Genomic DNA, 19,259 nt, shown 5'->3' with positions numbered 1-19,259 from the left:
AGGCCAGGCCAGGCAGGACAAGCAGGAAGCCTAGAAGTTTCTCCCACCTGCTCTCACCAGCCGTGGCTCCAGGCCTCTTTCCTACTCCTGGAAACAGGAAGCCTCTCTCCTGTTCACTTCCCCCCACAATCCGCAAAGCACACGCTCTCTGCCTACCCCCAGCCCTGGCCTCCACCACCCCAGACTCACTGGATAGTGGGTACTGGGGAGCCTGAGGCCTGGCAGGGAAGTTCCAGGGGCTGTCCCACGATGGTGGTCACCTGTCCCAAGCCTTCAGCCACCAGGAGCTGTGGGGGCACTGCAGGCAGAACACACTCCTGGGTGTTTGAAGCTGAGCAGCCACTGGCCTCAAACCCTCCCAAGTCCCCAGTGCCTTCAGAGCGAGGCCCAGCCGCACCTCACCCTCAGGTCTCCCTATCAGTGGCCCTTCCTCCAGGAGGCCTTCCAGGGCCATCCAAGGCGGGTAAGGGGACACCCCGGGCTCCCCAAAGGCTTGGGCCTAATTATTTAACATCTGCCTCCCTGGCAGACTGAGGGCTCAGGAGTCCAGTTGGCCTTGTTCCCAGCTTCATTTCCAGTGCCACTTGAGGTCAACACAGCACTAGGACCTGAAATGCTTCAGCAATGGATGGAAGAGCAGGCGAAGGCCCCACCGCCCTGCTGGGACCACACCCACAAGCCGGCCTTAGGAAAGTCTCCGTAAAGGGCTATTCCATTGGCAGAAGGCAGAACGAGGTCCTCCGTCCTGGGTGACCCGGCCCAGGGTCCTGGGCACGGTCAGGGACCCTTGATCCTGAGGCTCCACCCTGCCCACTCCTAGCCCTGCCGGCCCCACAGCCCAGGCCTCAGTGTCCTCATCTGTGTCATGCAATGCGGGGACACTGGTTACTTCTCCCCACCCTCCCTCCAACTCCAGGAGCTCTCTTGGGACAAGCACGCAGCAGGCCTGGGCAGAGGTCCACAGCCCAGGCAGCTCTGAGTGGGGTAGGCCGGGCTCACCCTGAATCTCCACGGAGTACTGCAGCACGGCTTCCCCGGCAGGACTGCTGGCCACACAGCTGTACAGGCCGCTGGATGCCTCCCCCGGTCTCTCCAGCCTCAGCACACTGCCGCCTGTCTCCAGCCACGACTCATTGCTCTCTGCCACGGGCAGCCCCTCGTGGTGCCAGGAGAGGGTGGGGGGCGGGTGGCCTCTGGCCACGCACTCCAGTGCCACGGGCCTCCCAGCCACAGCCTTCACCACGTATGGTCTTCCACCGGCGCCCTCGATGGTGGGTGGGACTGGAAAAGAGGCAGGGGGCAGCTTGGGGACCACAGCCAGATGCCAGCCTGCTCTCATCTCAGCCCAACAGGCCCGCTGAAGCCCCTCACTAACCCCACTCCATGTGAAACACTTCCTTCCCTCACCTCCACTGGCTGAACCCCCTGCTCAGACCCCAGGGCAGCATTCTCACCCTCCTCAGCCCCTGGGCGCGCCACCCCACCCCTGGGTGCTGACTGTTGCCTCTCCGTCCCCGCTGCTACCCTGGCAAGCCCAGCATGAGTGGAACGAGGGCCAGCCTACTTGCATCCCCAGTGCCTATACACGTGGACTCAAATGAGACCCCCAGGGCCGGGACAGAGCTCTGCTCCTGGAAGTCCCCTCCCTCCCTGGTCTCAGGAGGCAGAAGACTGGGGCAGACCTGAGCCCAGATGGCTTGGCCTGGGGGGCTCCTAACTTAGCCAGCGACGGCCAAGGGGACCAGATGTTAACTATACTTGGAGCCCATGGTGGCCATGCCAGAGGGGAAATTTCTCTCTTACCCTCAAGGAGACCCTCAAGTTGCTGAGCTGAGGAAGCCATTACCAGGGGACAAGGGGCAACTGTAGCCTGGGAAATGCTTCTTAACCTTATTTGGGCGTAAGACCCTTTGAAAATTTAATAAAAACATACACATGCACATTTTCTATTTCATTTCCTGGGGGACCTCAGGTCCCAAAATAAGACTCCCTGAGCTAGTAGCGGGGCCATCTTCAGAGGCTGCTGTGGAGCCCATGCAGCTCAACAGCCCTTTGGGGTCCCTGAGGCTCCAGCACCCAAGCCCTTTGCATCTCTGGAAGCCAGAGCTCCCGAAATGACTCCCCACTGGGGGCCAGGCTGACCCCTATCAGCTTGCACACTGCCCTCTCACACTTCACCGGGGCCCTGCTCAGACCCATCCAGAGCCACTGCAGCCAAGCCCCTCAGGGCTGAGCTGACGCTGAGGTTCACAGCGTGAGGTTTGGAGTCAGATCTGCCCACGTATGGACCGGGTCCCACCACCTCCTAGTGGTGTGAACCTGGGGAAACCTCTCTGCTCCAGAGCTTCACTGTGACCATCTGTAAATGGGGACATGAGAGCTCAAGTCCCTTTGCCAGCTGATCAAATGCGCTGATGCTGCAAAGTGCCCCTCGGGTCTAGCTTCCAGAAGTGATGACTAAGGGCAGTTCATTATTGTGGTAGTCACAGGGGTCTGGGCATGGTTTCGTGAAAAGCCCCACACCACGAGGGGAGACCTGGATTCTACACTTAGCTCCGCCATGGCCTCCTAGACAGGCCTTTCCACTCCTGGCCTCAGTTTCTTTACGGGTATGAAGGAAGTTGCATGAGCTGGGAGGACCCTTCTCCCTAGATAATGTCTTGGTCCCATTATCCTTTCGCCTCTGACCACTCCGAGTGGCCACCTACCCTTCCTCTGGAGACAGGCAGGGGCCACCATGGCTGAGTCCCTCCCACTGCCCACCCTGGCTGCCGTGGCCCCTGGCTGCTCACCATAAACGTCCAGCCTGGTGGCCTTCTCTGCAGCCCCCACAGCATTGCTGGCCTTGCAGGTGTAGACGCCGGCATCTGAGCTCTGGGCCCTCCCCAGCTGCAACTGCCGACCGCCCCTAGTGTAGACCACCTCGGTGCTGGGGGGAAGCAGGGCCCCGTCCTTGAACCAGGTGATGTTTGGGGTGGGCACTCCTCGAGCCTCGCATAGGAGCTGCACTAGGTGGCCCTCCATGACGGCCACCTCGCCTGTCTCGTTGGAGCCCCAGATAGTTGGGGGTGCTGAGAAGGAAAGCAGTGGGGGCTGGTCACAGGCAGCCCCTGAGGCCTCTAGCACCTTCCCCAGGGCAGCAGACTCATGCTTCCATTGCAGGGGCGGGGAAGGCATGGTAGACAAGGAGGGCAGGGGTCTGGGGACAGATGGGAGAGGCCTGCATGGGGACATGCTGGTGTGGAAGGTGCAGGAGGTGGGGGCGGGGCCACAGGCTTGGATTCTGGGCCCCGCTCTGCTCTAACATACTGGAAGACCAGAGGTGAGCCACTTCCCCTCTCTGGGCCTCAGTCTCCTCATCTGTGAAACGAGGGGCTGGACTAGATGAGGACTTCACACAGGGCTGATCACTCACCACCGATGCTACCCAGGACAATGCTAGGGGCACATGGGCACAGCATGAAATAACCGCATCTCAGAATGGAATGGTTACGCCCCTCCCAAATCTCCTTCTATCCTGGTTACGGCAAGGAAAGGCTGCATTTGGTGCTACTATGCATGTCCCTAACCTTTCTAGCACTTTCTACTCTCTGCGTTTTTAGCACAGAGAGTGCAGATGCAGGCTTGGTGCCCTCTGCGGAGTCCACGCCTCGAGGACTTACAACATTGCTCTATGGGGTGTGTTTGTTTTTTCAGCTTCCTTAGCCAAGCGGCACTGGTTTTCTGCTTACAGTTTCGATATTAAATATCCTTTATAAGAATAAGGGATATTTAAATAAATGTGTTTCAGTGTAAGGAAGTGTGACTCATCTAAAGAAAAGTAAATCATAATTCCAAGTGGTATCAGAAGTAGTAAATTTGGGCCAGGTACATTGGCTCACGCCTGTAATCCCAGCACTTTGGGAGGCCAAGGCAGGAGGATCACTTGAGGTCAGGAGTTCGAGACCAGCCTGGCCAACATGGTGAAACCCCATCTCTACTAAAAATACAAAAATGAACTGGTTGTGGTGGTGGGCGCCTGTAATCCCAGCTACTTGGGAGGCTGAGGCAGGAGAATCACTTGAATCTGGGAGGGGGAGGTTGCAGTGAGCCAAGATGGTGCCACTGCACTCCAGCTTAGGCAACAGAGAGAGAATTCATCTCAAAAAAAAAAAAAAAAAAAAAAAAAAGTAGTAAATTTTTAGAGCTGGGATGGAAACCATGGAGTTGGAAAATGCTGGGCCAGATAACCTCTATCCCCTGACCCTGACCCCAACCCCGACCCCAGCCCCCAGCTTTCTTGGACTCAGGGATCACTCACCAGGTCCCCCATTTCAGCCCTCACTCTCCCTCTAAGGCAGCAGGCAGCTGGGTGGGAAGCTTCCTGAGTAACCTGTGGCGGGGTCCCAGAAGGCGTTGGGGCTCACCATGAACTCGGAGCTGGAAGTCTCTGGCTTGCTGACCAGCTGGGCTGAAGGCCACGCACTGGTATCGTCCCTCATCCCCCACGTGACTGCTGGTGATCCTGAGAACCTGGCCATCCTCCTGCACCTGCAGGTGAGGGCCTCCCGGAAGGACAGGCCTGGAGAGACGGGCAAGGGAAAAGTGCCAGTAAGGCCGAGGGGCTGGATGGGGCACGCTGCACACAGGAGTGTGTGGCTTGTAAAAAGTGAGGCTGGGCCATTCATTAGCACCAAGAGGTGGGAGCAACGCAAAGGCCCAGTAAGCGAGGAACAGATCAACAACGTGTGGTCCGTCCATGCCACGGAACATTATTCAGCCACAAAAATGAAGGCAATTCTGACGCTCGCCACAATATGGATGAACCTGGAAAATATGCCGAGTGGAAGGAGCCAGACACAAAAGGCCACACACTCTATGATACCAGTGATGTGAAGTGCCCAGAACAGGCGCGTCCATAGAGGAGGAAAGCAGGCTTGTGGTTGCCAGGGGCTGAGGAGAGGGGGACAGCGACTGGCTGCTGATGGGTCCAGGGTGTCCTTTTGGGGTGATGGAATGTCAGGAACTAAATAGAAGTGAAAGTTACCCCATGCTGCAACGTACTAAATGCCACTACACTGCACGCCTTTTTTTTTTCCTTGAGACTGAGTCTTGCTCTGCCACCCAGGCTGGAGTGCAGTAGCATGATGGTTCACTGCAACCTCCACCTCCCGGGTTCAAGTGATTCTCCTGCCTCGGCCTCCCAAGTAGCGGGGACTACAGGCACCCGCCACCATCCCCAGATTTTTTTTTTTTTTTTTGTATTTTTAGTAGAGACGAGGTTTCACCGTGTTAGCCAGGATGGTCTCAATCTCCTGACCTCATGATCTGCCCACCTCAGCCTCCCAAAGTGCTGGGATTACAGGCGTGAGCCACTGCACCCAGCCCACTGTACACTTTAAAATGGCTAATTGTATGTTATGTGGAATTTTTTTTTTTTTTTGGACAGAGTCTCGCTCTGTCACCCAGGCTGGAGTACAGTGGCTTGATTTCAGCTCACTGCAACCTCCACCTCCTAGGATCAAGTGATTCTCTTGCCTCAGCCTCCCAAGCAGCTGGGATTACAGGTGCCTGCCACCACGCCTGGCTAATTTTTTTTTTTTTTTTTTTTGTATTTTTAGTAGAGACGGGGTTTCGCTATGTTGGGCAGGCTGATAGCTCCTGACCTCAGGTGATCTGCCCACCTCGGCCTCCTAAAGTGCTGGGATTACAGGCGTGAGCCACCACGCCCAGCCCGTTATGTGAATTTTACTTAGAGAAAAAGTGAGTTTAAAAAAGGAGGCTGGGCATGGTGGCTCATTCCTGTAATCTCGGCACTTTGGGAGGCCAAGGCAGGAGGACTGCTTGAAGCCAGGTGTTCGAGACCAGCCTGGGCAACAAAGCAAGACCCCATCTGTACAAACATTTTTTAAAAAATTAGCCGTTGTTGGTAGTGCACACCTGTGGTCCCAGCTATTTGGGAGGCTGAAGTGGGATGATCTCTTGAGCCCAAGAAGCCCAGGAGTTTGAGGCTGCAGTGAGCTGAGATCCTTCCACTGCAGTCCAACCTGAGCAACTGAGCAAGACCCTGTCTCCAAAAAAAAAAAAAAAAAAAGGAAAGGCTAAGAGATGAGAAGACCTTGCTGAGGTAAGAGTGGGGTCTCCCTGGCTAATCTTCCGCTGGGTGGGAGGCACCCCTACAGCCCTCAGTCTGGGCCCTGGGTGGCACATGCCATGCCTCTCAGCTCCCCAAGAAGAGTTCAACCTCCCCCAACCCCCACAACCAGCAGGCCGAGTCTGGTCACCACCCCCACGCCATCCTCGGGGAGGGGGGGCACTCACTGCCTGTCCTTGGTCCACTCCACCTGGGGCGTGGGGACCCCTGAGGTCCAACACTGCAGCTCCACATCTGCACCAGCCAATCCCAGCACCTCCTGAGCGGCCCCGGCTCCAAGCATGGAAGGAGGGGCTGGGGGTGAGAAGGGATGAGGGGTGGGAAACTGTTCAAACCCTGCAAGCCCCACCTACCATGGGGCCCTTGTCTGTGCAGACCCCCCAGCCTGGGCCCCCCTCCTACCTGACCTTCCTGGGAAGCCCCCCAAAACCCTGGCCAGAAGGGCTTGCTCTGGAGCCCTCAGCACCCAGACTGTTCTTTGGTAGCACTTGTGGCAGTAATGGTTTTGCTAATCACCTGTCTGATGTCTGTCCCCCGAGCCTGATAGCTCTGTGAAGATGGGGGTTGGGTCTGTCATGGGCCCCTCTGTGCCCCCTGCTCTCCGCAGGCAAAGTCCACCCTCTCCCCCGGCGTGCCTGCAAGAGTGGGGGCTACAGGGCCAGACACACTTGGGAGTTGCGGGGCTCAGGCCTCACTCACTGAGCACAAGGAGATGGAAGTCCCTCTGGGCGGTCCCAGCCTGGTTCTCTGCCCGGCAGGAGTAGAGCCCAGAATCACCCTCCTGGATCCTGGGGAAGTGGAGGGACTGGCCCCCATCCAGGAGGCGGTGGCTGCCCACCTTAGGAATCTGGGTAGGAGAGGCCAGAGGGAGCCAGTAAGAGAGGATCCAGCCACCACCCCCAGCATCAGTAATGAGGAAACTGAGGCTCAAGAGGTGGCCAGTGGCCGGAACGGTGCCATGCTCTCTGCCACGCAGCCCCCGCCAGGCTCCACTGTCCTCCACTGCCCTGAACCCCAGAGCACCCCGAAAGACAGCTGTCACATCTCCCTGCCCCACCTTGGCACACGCAGGAACGCTCATCCAGAAGGCCTGTCCCCAGCCCAAATCCCACCCGTACCCCACTCACCCTAGGGGGACACCCACCAGCTGTCCGTCCTTCAGCCACACGATCTCAGGGACTGGAAAGCCGTTCGCATCACACTCCAGCGTCAGGGACTGCCCGGCCATGCCCGACACATTGGCCTTGCGCCCATCCTCCCGGATGCTGGGGGGCACTTAGGGGCAAGGAGAGCCAAGGAGCTGCTTCCCTGCCCCCTTAGGGCCACATCCGAAGGGACCTCATCTGGGCCATTCCCTCCCCTTCGTCACTGGGGTTGGAGAAGGTCTGCCTGTCCCCGTCCACCCAGCCACAAAGGGTCCTGTGGACCTGCAGACGGCCACAGCAGCCTTGCCCTGGGACTGACACACCCCCAGTCGTGCCCAGGCCCAGGTGCCACCCTTTCTGACTCTCAGCTTTGCAAGGTGCTGGAGTCCCCTTAGATCCATCCGGTTCTACACCCAACCTGGTGTCACAGTGACCAGGGAGGGTCCCCCTGAGTCAGAATCTCTGAAGGTGAGGCCTGGCCATGCTTTTGTAACAAATGTCTTAAGCAAGTCATTACAGGGTGAGCCAGAGCAGCTGGTCCTGGGGAAGCAGCAGGTGGCATTAGGAGCTGTTAGAACTGCCCAAGTGAGGCCAGTTCATCCTGCTGGCAGAGACCACTCCCCAGCCCACCCACACTGCCTGTGTTAAGGGGGGTCCCCTTCCTCTGCACATAGCACCCTGGATGTGGGGGGTGGGCGCTCTCCCTGCTGAGGACAAGAATGTGAGAAGAGGCCAGGGGTAACAGTTTTAACCCAGAGGTGGGCTCTGGGGCTCTGCACTGCCATCCATGCTCATTTTTAAAAATAATTTTTTAAGTTTATTTTATGTAGAGACAGGGTCTCTCTTTCCCAAACTGGTCTCAATCTCCTGGGCTCAAGGAATCCTCCTGCCTCAGCCTCCCAAAGTGCTAGGATTACAGGTGCAAGCCACCACACCCAGCCAAGGGGTCATTTTAAAATGCCTTCACCTCTAGACCAATCTCAAAGACACTGATGGAATTTCAGGTGCTTCCCCCATACTCTCTCCATGGGGGTCTCTCTAGGGAAGTGGGGTGTCCAGTGCAACCTGCCATTCTCCCAGCCCCCTCAAGCCCTCCCCCTCACTGGCATCTGGTGGCAGGACCTGATTCTCCTGTGTAGGAAGCTCTCAGGCCCTGGGGAACTGGCACTGCCACACCTGGGCACGCCATGCTACTGTCATGCTACTGTGGGCCTACTGGCCGGATGCGGTCCTGGGAGGAAGACAGGCCCGTCCCTCGGTCCCTGCCGCTTTCCTCTCCTGCCCCCAGCTCTGGCTCCCTGCTCACCATAGACCACCAGCTTGGCTCTCCTGGACGCGGAGCCCACCTCGTTGGTGGCCTGGCACTCGTAGTCTCCACTGTCCGCGGGTGAGACGGAAGCCAGGAACAGAGACCCCTCTTCCAGCACTGCCACACCTGGCTGGCCATGCAGGGGCTCCAAGGACGGGCCCTTCCGCCATGTGACCTGAGGCTTGGGCGTTCCTGGCAGGGTGCATGGAGTCATCAGTACAAACATCCTGACACCTTCCCCTCCACACCTGCACTGTCCCCCACATGGCTCTTCTGTGCAAAAGGGGCTGACCCTCCAGGGATGACTCCAGGCACCTCCGTCTCCCCGAGGCTGGGAGGAGCATTTCCCTCGGAGCTGTGGGCGCCCCCACACCCGCCACCTACCCACACTGCCCATCCATACGGCCTCCCGGGGTCCCTGAGGGACCAAGGCAGGGGACTGCATGCCTGTTTTCTGGTTCTCTTCACAGCAAGGCCCCAGTCCCCTCATTTAGAATTGCACCCCAACTGGTAACCCCAGCCCCTGCCCTCCCTGCTTTTCAGCCATCGTCCTCCACTTTCCAGTGACCAGAGGACGCATCTATGATCCAGGTCTCTGTTGCCTCTTGTCTGTGTCCCCCACCCCATGAGGGCCAGGCTCTTTGTTTTTTTCCCTGCTGCCACCGCCAGCCTCTAGCTCAGTGCCTGGAACACAGTAGGCACTAAATCAACGAACGAGCCGAGCCTGCCACGCTCCAGCACCCTGCATTGTGCCCTGGTGTCAGGGCCTGCGGGAGGCCCCAAATCTGCTCAGCCTGCTCCTGCTCCTCCCTCCACAAGCCTGGGCCAGTCACTTTGCCAGCCACAACCCCCAGCCCCACTGTGAGTGCCACACCCCCCAGCCTCCAGCCCCACCGTGAGTGCCACACCCCCCAGCCCCTTGACCTCTAGGACACACCCCATGTTGGTCTGTTAACACAGCCTGGTACATAGTAGGTGTGCCAGAAGCAGCTGCCCACTGGGCTGGAGTGGAGCTGTCATTCACGGTCCCCAAGGACAGAACCTGCCCAGAGGGGGTCCTATGTGAGCTGAAGCTAACAGCCCAGTCCTCCAAGTGACCCCTTTGAGGCACACTGCCCAGAGGTCACAGCGTGAGCCCCAGGCACGCACTCTGCTGCCGCCATCCTGGCCGTAGCTCTCACCTGCCCCCTGACCTCCACCAGTGCTGACTCACGGGAGCCTGTGGGGTCCCCACACTTGCAGATCGGCACGTCACTCCCACCCGCCTTCTGCTGCTACCACTGGTCATCAGGACTGTTGTAGCTAACACTGATTATCACCAGAAAGGCCCGCCCCTGGCAGCGGGGGCCCAGGGGTAAACACTTAACACTGTGGGCCACTCACTCTTTCATCCTTGGAAGGACCAGTAAGCATGGTGGCGGGGAAGACATGGCACATGGAAGGCACACTGGCATCATCTCTGCAGGAGGGTGCCCTGCCCCCTCCGCCCTACCCTGACTGCCCACCATAAAGTGCCAGAGACCCTCCCTGCTGGCATGAGGGACAGGGAGGGCCCAGGGCCCTGCTCCATGTCCACCCACGCTCTGCGTGTCCTTGGGCAACTTACTGAATCCCTCTGTGCCCGTTTTCCCCTGGAATCCTCTGCCCAGAATGTAGGCCAGAATGTCCCACCGCCAGAGGCTGCTACCCCCACTCCCCACTGTGGGGATACACACCACACACACACAACATGATACACACACCACACAGCACGTACACACCACACACCACACTACACACACAAAACACCATACACACATACCACACACAAACATACACACCAAGCACTACACACACCACATACTATACACACCAAACACCATACACATACCACACGACATACATACCAAACACCACACACACCACACACTATACACACCAAACACCATACACATACCACACGACATACATACCAAACACCACACACACCACACACTATACACACCAAACACCATACACATACCACACGACATACATACCAAACACCACACACACCACACACTATACACACCACACACCACACACACACCACATACTACACATACCACACACTACACACACCAACATACACATACACCACACACGCAGCATACATATCAAACACCACATATGCCACACACCACATACACACCATACACTACACACACCACACACTACACACACCACACACCATATACATACCACACACGACATACATACCAAACACCACACACACCACACACCACATACACACCACACACTACACACACCACACACACAACATACACACACAACACACATCACATACACACCACACACCACACACCAACATACACACACACCACAAACACAGCATACATATCAAACACTGCACACACCACACACCACATACACACCATATACTACACACACCACACACCACACACACCACACACACACTACACACCATGCACACACCACAAACATACACACCAAACACTACACACTACATACATACCACACACCACACTACACACACCACCATACACACATCACACACAACATACACACCAAACACCATGCACACACCACACACACACCAAAAACTATACACACCACACACACAACATATACAACATATACACCAAACACTACACACTACACACACCAAACCACACACACAACATACATGCCAAACACCACACACACACACACCACATACTACATACACCAAACACCATACACACACCACACACACAACATATATACCAAACAGTACACACACCACACACACCAAACACCACATACCACATACACATCACATGCTACACACCATACACACAAACACCATGCACACGAAACACCATACACACACACACACACACCACACATTCACACTTACACACCACACACTACACATCATACACACACTACATACACATCAAACAACATACACACACCACACACAAACATATACACCAAACACCATACACACACCACACATCACACACTACACACAACAAACACCATACACATACACACAACATACATACCAAACACTATACACACACCACACACACCAAACACCACATACCACATACATACCACACCACACACTACACACCACACACAACATATACACCAAACACCATACACACACCACACACACACTACACACACCAAACACCACGTACTACATACACACCACATACCACATACCACACATTATACACAAACACCGTGCACACCACACATACGACATACACCAAACACCATATACATAGACTACACACCACACACACACAGAACACATACATGCACACACCAAACACTACACAACATACATGCCAAACACTACACACACACCACCCCAACATACGACATGCACACATCACATACACACAGAACACATACATGCACACACATCCCACACATGACACACACACCACATACACACACTACACATTCACACACTCACACACATGCACACCCCCCTCTCATCTTCCTCAGCTTTCCCCTGAGAGCCCCTGTACTTCCCGCCGCCCCGGGGGCCTCCAAGCTGCAGGTCAGGAGGGGTGATGGGTTTCTGCTGTGGAACTTTGTTTAGCACAGACAATCTCAGCCTAAAGTGCTCTAGTGCAGGACGGCCCTGAAGCTCTGTGACAAGGAGATCCCCGGGCACCAGCTGCTGCCCAGAGTCACTCACGTCGCCCCCTCCCCACTGTGCAGAGTCCCACACACCACACACCACACACACTACCAAGTGGGTGTCCAGGCTCTGGGCCTTCGCACCCCACCCCACCCCACCCCACCCCACCCCACGAGGAAGAGGCAGATGGTGTCACTGCAGGGCCCAGGGAGTCCCCATGAGGGTGCTGGGCTCAGTCCCATCCCTGTAGCCCTCAGAGTGCTCCAAGCTCAAGGCCACAGGGCTGTGAAACAAGGCCCTCCTCACCGGGAAGGAGGCCGGGGCAGCCCAGGCGGCAGGCCCGGTGGGGGAGAGGCAGTGCTATCAGAGGGGATTTGGGTGAGGCTGACAGGCTCAGGGCTGGTCCCTGACTGACCAGGGCTGCGTGTGGTAGTCAGGGGCTGGGTGGGTCCCACCTTCCACTGTCTCCCACCTCCCAAAAGCACAGAACGGCTGCTTGCTGTCAGCAGAGTCCAACGCAAGGTGGCGCCATAGTCAAGGGCCCGGGACCTGGGTCGGGGAGGGTCCGGGGGCCAGGTGGGCAGGTGGGCAGGTGGGCAGCTCTGCGCCTGGGGATCCAGAGGGGCTCCCAGAGCTCCCACCCAGGTCCTCCCCTTGCCTAGGTGGGTGCCATCCCTGCTTCTACCTGCCTCCCCGAGTCCTTTTCTGGGGCCTTCCAGGGCATCCTGCGGCTCACATAGCAACGACCGAGACTAGAGATGCCCCCCAGGCTCCTGCCAGGCTTTGGTGACCTGCCACTTGCTACCAGACACCAGACAGCACCCTCCAGAGAACCTCAGCCCCACAGAGGGGAGGCGGCGCTCCCAGCCATGGAGGAGGCCAATGCCGAAAGAAGCAACTGAGGCAGTGGCAGGGGCTGAGGAGGGATCTTCTGGGTGGGGCCGTGGGGTTCACAAAAAGGCAGAAGCCAGGCATCCAGCACATTTCCTGAGCCCTCCTAAGGTGCCAGCCCCTTGCACGCATGGGGTCCCACTGAGTTCTCACAGCAGCTCCATGCAGAGGGGCTGGTACAACCCCACTGTACAGACAGGGAAAGTGCGGCTCAGAAAGGAGATGGAAACTGCCCTGAGTTACAAAGCCAGGAAGGGCCAGGGCAGGGTTCGGCGCTGAGCAGCTGACCCAAGGTGGCTATCGGCCCCACGCTGTGCTCCTACCCCGAAGACAAGCCCAGAAAAGCTGGTTTGGCCAGAACCACTGAATCCATCCTCTGTGGGAAAGTCAGGGGCATGGGGAGAGGCAGGCTGACCACAAAGCCCCAACCCACAAGGACCCTGGGCTGCCTCAGCCCTGGCGATCACACCCCCAGATGCTGATGGGCACAGGGGGGCAGGGCAGGGGTCACACGTATCCACATTCTGAGTCACACCCTGGCTGTGTGACTTCAGGCAAGTCACTTAACCCCCTTGGGCCTGGATTGCCCCCAATAAAAAGGAGTGAATGCTAACAGCATCCTGCAGGGTTGACAATGGGACAAACTACCTGGTATGCTGCTGACAAGCAGGATGTGCCCCGTGGGCTCCGCCTGCCATGTGCAACCCAGGGCACTGGAATGTGAGTGGGGACTCCTTCCAAGCCAGCCCACCCCACCTCCCCAGTCCCACCCCAGACGCAGCTTCACCTCTGGCAGGGCACGGCAGGCTGGCGTTCTCTCCGGCCACTCGCTCCAGCAGGCCGCTGGTCTCATCAGCCCCCCAGTGTGGTAGCTCTGTAGGGAGGCAACATGGCCACACTCCTACCTCGAGCCCAAAGCCTGGGACCCCTCAACCCCTGCCTCCAAGGAACCCAGGGCCAATGGGGAGGGTGTCCCCTTCTAGAATCCCAGCCCCTAGCCTCCTGGCAAGTCCAGTCAGGGCCAGGGGTACTGGCTCACCGTGCAGGGAGGCCCCATGATGCAGCCACCAGGGCCGAGCCCCACAGGCTGGGGAGGCTGAGCTGTACCCTCAAACACAAGGGGCCATGAGTGGTCCCTCTCAGAAGTGGCTTTCCAAGCCTTTATTTATTTATTAATTTATTTTAAGAGATGAGGTTTCACTATGTTGGCCAGACTGGTCTCGAACTCCTGGGCTCAAGCGATCCACTCACCTCGGCCTCCCAGATTGCTGGGATTACAGGCATGAGCCACTGCACTCAGCCCCAAGCTTGTTTTAAATTCCTAATAGTGAAACTGCTAGCACCACTGATCCAGAACTTTCTATGCGCCAGGTGCTTCACACACTCTCTCACATGGACCCCCCACATACTATTGGACCCACTTTGCAGGTGAGAAAACTGGGGTCAGAGGGTGTAGGTGACTGGCCTATGGTTGTCTGGATGGCCCTGGGTCCAGTGCCACTCCCTGGTTACTGCTCCAGGTGCCTCTGTCCACCCAGGTACTCAGGGGCCTCACAGGTCACCGCCCAAGGGTAAGGAGTACAGGGAACCCCTGCTGGGAGCTCTGAGGACCACCTGGTCCATACTCAAGGGCTGACAAAGGCTCCTGGACACAGGATAGCCCCAAAGCTGTGGGGCCAGAAGGTCCCAGAAAGGGCCAGGGCTCTATCTGTCCCAGGAAGGAAGGGAACGGGCAGGCACAGAGCCTGGAACAGAGATGAGCACCTCCCAAGTCCAGGCTGTGACTGGGAGAGCTGGGGAGAAGCAGGTTCTGGGGCCAGGGAGACTCACCCAGCACCCTGAGCTCCACCTCCCAGGCATCCACCCCGGCGCTGTTGGAGGCCTCACAGCGGTACCTCCCGGCATCAGAGGTTCTGATGGCCACAAAGTGGACGGAGCCCTCAGGCCCCCGGCCCTGCAACGCCACGCCATCCTTGGACCAGCTCAGCTGGGGCTCTGGGTTGCCCTCAGCCACACAGTTCAGATCCAGGGCTTCTCCCACCAGCACCTTCAGAACCCGAGGGCCTGGCTGCACCTGAGGGGGGACTGAGGGGCCACACGAGGGGTATCAAGGTTGGGGGGCCCAGGCGAGAGGGTCCCAGAACCTAGACCCAAGCCACATCTCAGATGTCACCAACCAGCAAAATTGTCATGGAGCACAATCTAAGGCTGGCAGGAAAAGACATTGGGACACCTCACATGGACTCCCCCAAAGTGAGTGAGCTCCGGTCTTTCACCTGAACACACGCACTCCTGAAAGACTCAACCCTCAGGGCTGAGCTTGTATATCCCTCTGCCCTCGCCAATGTGCCTGACATCATTTAAGAAGCGCCACTCGGGGCTGGGAGCGGTGGCTCACGCCTGTAATCCCAGAACTTTGGGAGGCCGAGGTGGGCAGATCGCCTGAGGTCAGGCGTTTGAGACCAGCCTAGCCAACATGGCGAAACCCATCTCTACTAAAAATACAAAAATTAGCTGGGCGTGGTGGCGCGCACCTGTAATCCCAACTACTCAGAGGCTGAAGCACAAGAATTGCTTGAACCCGGGAGGCGGAGGTTACAGTGAGCTGAGATCGTGCCACTGCACTGCAGCCTGTGTGACAGAGGGAGGCTCTGTCTAAGAAAAGAAAAAAAAAGTGCCACTTGGGATTCATCCAGCTCAGTGCACAGGGGAAACTGAGGCAAGGCAGAGGGGTTGACTCATAATGGCTAAGCAAGGTTCGGAGGCAGCATGCGCAGAGACGGCTCCAATCCCAGTTCAGCTCCTTATAGCCAAGGGACCCTGCTCCAGCCAGAGCCTCAGTTCCCCTCATCACAACCCCTCCCGCCCCGCGGGGTGAAATGAGGTGCGGCAGTAAAGCAGCCAGCACAGAGCCCGGTGGCTGGCACGCTGTGGCTGGAGTCACTCCAGCTGGGCGGCACCACTGCCCCGTCCTTCCCTCCCCCTGGCTGTGGCTTCCCGTTCTTTCACATTTGTGGTTTCAAGTCACTTTCTCATCCTCCATCTCACTCGGTCCTTCCTACACGGCAAGTGATGCCATCCATGTGCGGGGGGGAAACTGAGGCTCAGAAAGGTTATATGACTTGGCGAGAGTCGCCCCCCTCCCTCAGGGTATAGGAGCTGGCACCAACCCTGGGTCTGAGTGTCCAAGGGTCCAGGCTCCTGCAGGGCCAAACTGCGTGGGCACAGAAGACTTCTCAGAGCCCAGGGGCCACCTTGCTCCAGGCACTGCATGGGACACTGGGACAAGTGTCCTGGACCCTCGAGGGAAGCTGAGGTGCACCCACCCCCTACGCAGCTTCTGAGAAGGAGCCTGGATATAAAACCACGCATGGGATCCTGGCCCTTGGGTGGAGACCAATCCCTTAGCCCAGGGCCTGGGTGCCCAGGAGCACAGAGAGCATGGATGCCCCACCCATCTGTCGATCTCTCTCACACACACCCGCTGAAAACAATAACAGCTTCCACTGTTCCGAGCATTCAATGCCCACAATGGGATGGGCTTTATTGTAGCCTCACTTTATAGAGGAAGAAAGCAAAGCTCAGAGAGGCCAAGGGACTGGCCTAAGGTCACACAGCCAGTCAGTAGCAGAGTCAGGATTCAAACCCAGCTCTGTCAACGTTGAGGCCCTGCTCATTACATTGCCTCCGTGTTCCCGTGGCTGTCTCACACCCCCATGCAAACCCATGGGAACCCTGGAGCCCCTTCCCACTCTGGGCCTCAGCTTGTCCATCTGTAAAATGGGGTGTGAGCTTAGATCTGGGGCAGCACACTTTTTCAGGTGGTCAGGATGCTGGGCTGTGAGGCCAGGCAGGCTCCCTCCACTTCTCACCTCTGCCGTCAGAGGTTAAAGCAGCCACAGGCGGCACGTAGATGAACATGCATGGGCGTGTTCCAATAAAACTTGTATTTATAAACACTGAGTTTTTGTTTTTCGTTTTGTTTGAGACGGGGTCTCACACTGTTGCCCAGGCTGGAGTACAGTGGCACGATCAGGGCTCACTGCAGCCTCGACCTCCCGGGCTCAAGCTATCATCCCACCTCGGCCTCCTGAGTAGCTGGGACCATAGGTGCAGACCATTGCGAGTGGGTAATTTTTTATTTTTTGTAGAGATGGGGTCTTGCTATGCTGCCCAGGCTGGTCTCGAACTTCTGGGCCCAAGCCATCCTCCCACCTAGGCCTCCCAAAGTACTAGGATTATAGGCATGAGCCACTGTGTCTAGCCAACACTGAAATTTGAATTTCAGATAAATTTGAAATGTCACAAAATATTATTTGGTTGGTTTTTTATGCTTGTCCAATTATTTTAAAAAGGGAAGCCATTCTTCACTGGCTCATGATCTCTGAAAACAGGAGGGCAGATTGGGCCCTGGGGCCATAGTTGGGCCTGTCTTGGATGCCTCTCAGGGTTCTTTCGAATGACGAGCACCCTCCCTTTTCAGTGTATGACTCCCAGTGGCTGGCTCCCTTTGAATGAGCCCTGGACTCACAGGGGAACACCCACTCCTGGGACCCCCCACCAGGCTGGGAATCAGAGCCACAGTGGGTACATAGGGACCTTGGACAAGAGGAAGGGATACATGGAGAGAGAGTGGCACCTCCTGTTATAGGTGCACAAAGTGCCTCGTTGATGGCAGTGGTGGGAGCAGGGGCTCAGAAGGGCCTCTTGGGGGGCATTCAGATGCTCACAGCAGGAGGGGGCTCTGTGGCACCTCACAGGCCTCCTCCCATTGCCACACCCTGGGCTCCCGTCTGGGCCTCGCGCACCAGGCAGAGATGCTCTCAGACCCACCTTCAGGGGTTCCCCTCTGACCCCCGTCCTCCCAAACCCAGGTTCCCACTGCGCTCTGCCCTGTGTTCTTGGGGGCCTCCGAACAGCATCTCCAGGACCCCTCAAGGGGTATGCGGAGAGGTGGAGAAAAAGGGTGGAGGAGGAGAGACAGGCCTGAGGGAGACAGGAAGTGGGGGTGGCAAGAGGAGGTGGCAGAGGCGCATGGAGGGAGAGGTGACAGAGCCTGACAGATCTGGGCGTGGGCTGCAGGAGGGGCACTGAGAGACCTGAGAGACAGGCAGGGTGATGGGGGACAGGGAGGGACTGGGGCTGACAGCTGGTCCTACCTTGCACCCCAAGGACGTAGTGACGGGAGGTGGACCCGGCAGGGTTACTGGCTGTGCACTCGTAGTGGCCGCTGTCACCCACCTGGACCTGGGCCAGACGCAGGGAACCAGACGGGAGGAGGCCATGCCTGCGGGAATGAGGAGCACTGGTGAGACCCCCACTGACCCCACCCTCATGGAAAGGCTTCAAGACCCAACTTGAACCAGCCACCTCCCCCAGGAAGCCTTCTGGGAATAAGCCAGCACCCACCATCTAGCTCCCACCCCCGCCTCCATCCTCCCTGAACCACCAGGCCAGGGCCAGTCTCACGCCTACTAGTGTAAGAGAAGAAGAGCACTGGACTAGGAGTCCACTGGCTTGCGTTCGAGTCTAAACTCTAAATCCTTCCTAGCTGTGTGACCTCAGGCAAGTTGCTTCACCTCTTGGAGCCTCCATTTCCTCATCTGCAAAATGGGCATGCTAAGACGGCCCGTGTCTGGGCCAGGGCTGGTAAACGGAGTCTATCACAGGCTCAGCCCAGGGCCAGGAACCTGCCCACCGCTTGACACCTGTTGACTGCAGGTGGCAACTCCCCCTCCTCTGCCACACACACCTGCCCTGTGTATGGGATGAAGAAGCTGGCAGCCCTGAGGCCCTCTGGTCTGGCGCCAGGGCTGGCCTGACTCTGACTGCAGTCGCTTGGTGCTCTTACGTCCAGAACTGTGTTGAGGGTCCTCATGGGGAAGCTGCGGAGTCCCCACCCCTGCTGCCATCGTTGTCCTCCCCAGTCTGGCTCAGCTTGATAAGTCACATCACCCCCATCCCACAGGGATCTAGGACCCCCAGCCAGGCTCCTGCAGCTGGGCTGGACCCCAAGGGCCCCCTGCAGACATGATGTCACTGGCCCATATGTGCTGGCTCCGCACAGTCCCTGCCTCCGCAGAGGGCAGCTGCGGCCACTGACCCTGGCTGGCCTCAAGAGCACGCAGCCAGCAT

The 19,259-nt window shown here is 57.5% G+C and overlaps 1 protein-coding gene across 11 annotated transcripts in view; it reads right to left on the bottom strand.

Moving 5' to 3' along the window:
* HMCN2 (hemicentin 2) overlaps positions 1-19,259 on the bottom strand; it is a 164,570-nt gene that overhangs the window by 78,898 nt on the left and 66,413 nt on the right. For 9 of the 11 annotated variants that reach the window (XM_054501579.1, XM_054501581.1, XM_054501583.1 and 6 more), the window contains 11 exons: positions 18,284-18,411; positions 14,955-15,209; positions 13,912-13,998; positions 8,585-8,779; positions 7,278-7,408; positions 6,833-6,980; positions 6,301-6,427; positions 4,407-4,561; positions 2,793-3,071; positions 1,000-1,281; positions 190-298 (listed from right to left, as the gene is read on the bottom strand). In XM_054501579.1, coding sequence (XP_054357554.1) covers positions 190-298; positions 1,000-1,281; positions 2,793-3,071; positions 4,407-4,561; positions 6,301-6,427; positions 6,833-6,980; positions 7,278-7,408; positions 8,585-8,779; positions 13,912-13,998; positions 14,955-15,209; positions 18,284-18,411 — 1,896 coding nt within the window. The remainder of the gene's footprint in view (positions 1-189; positions 299-999; positions 1,282-2,792; positions 3,072-4,406; positions 4,562-6,300; positions 6,428-6,832; positions 6,981-7,277; positions 7,409-8,584; positions 8,780-13,911; positions 13,999-14,954; positions 15,210-18,283; positions 18,412-19,259) is intronic. The other 2 variants (XM_054501580.1, XM_054501589.1) reach the window with 2 other exon arrangements.

Source organism: Pongo pygmaeus, chromosome 13 (genome assembly GCF_028885625.2).
Source record: "Pongo pygmaeus isolate AG05252 chromosome 13, NHGRI_mPonPyg2-v2.0_pri, whole genome shotgun sequence".
Classification (NCBI taxonomy): Eukaryota; Metazoa; Chordata; class Mammalia; order Primates; family Hominidae; genus Pongo; species Pongo pygmaeus.
Note: the sequence above shows the minus strand (reverse complement) of the source record. Positions and strands in the feature narration are given on the sequence as shown.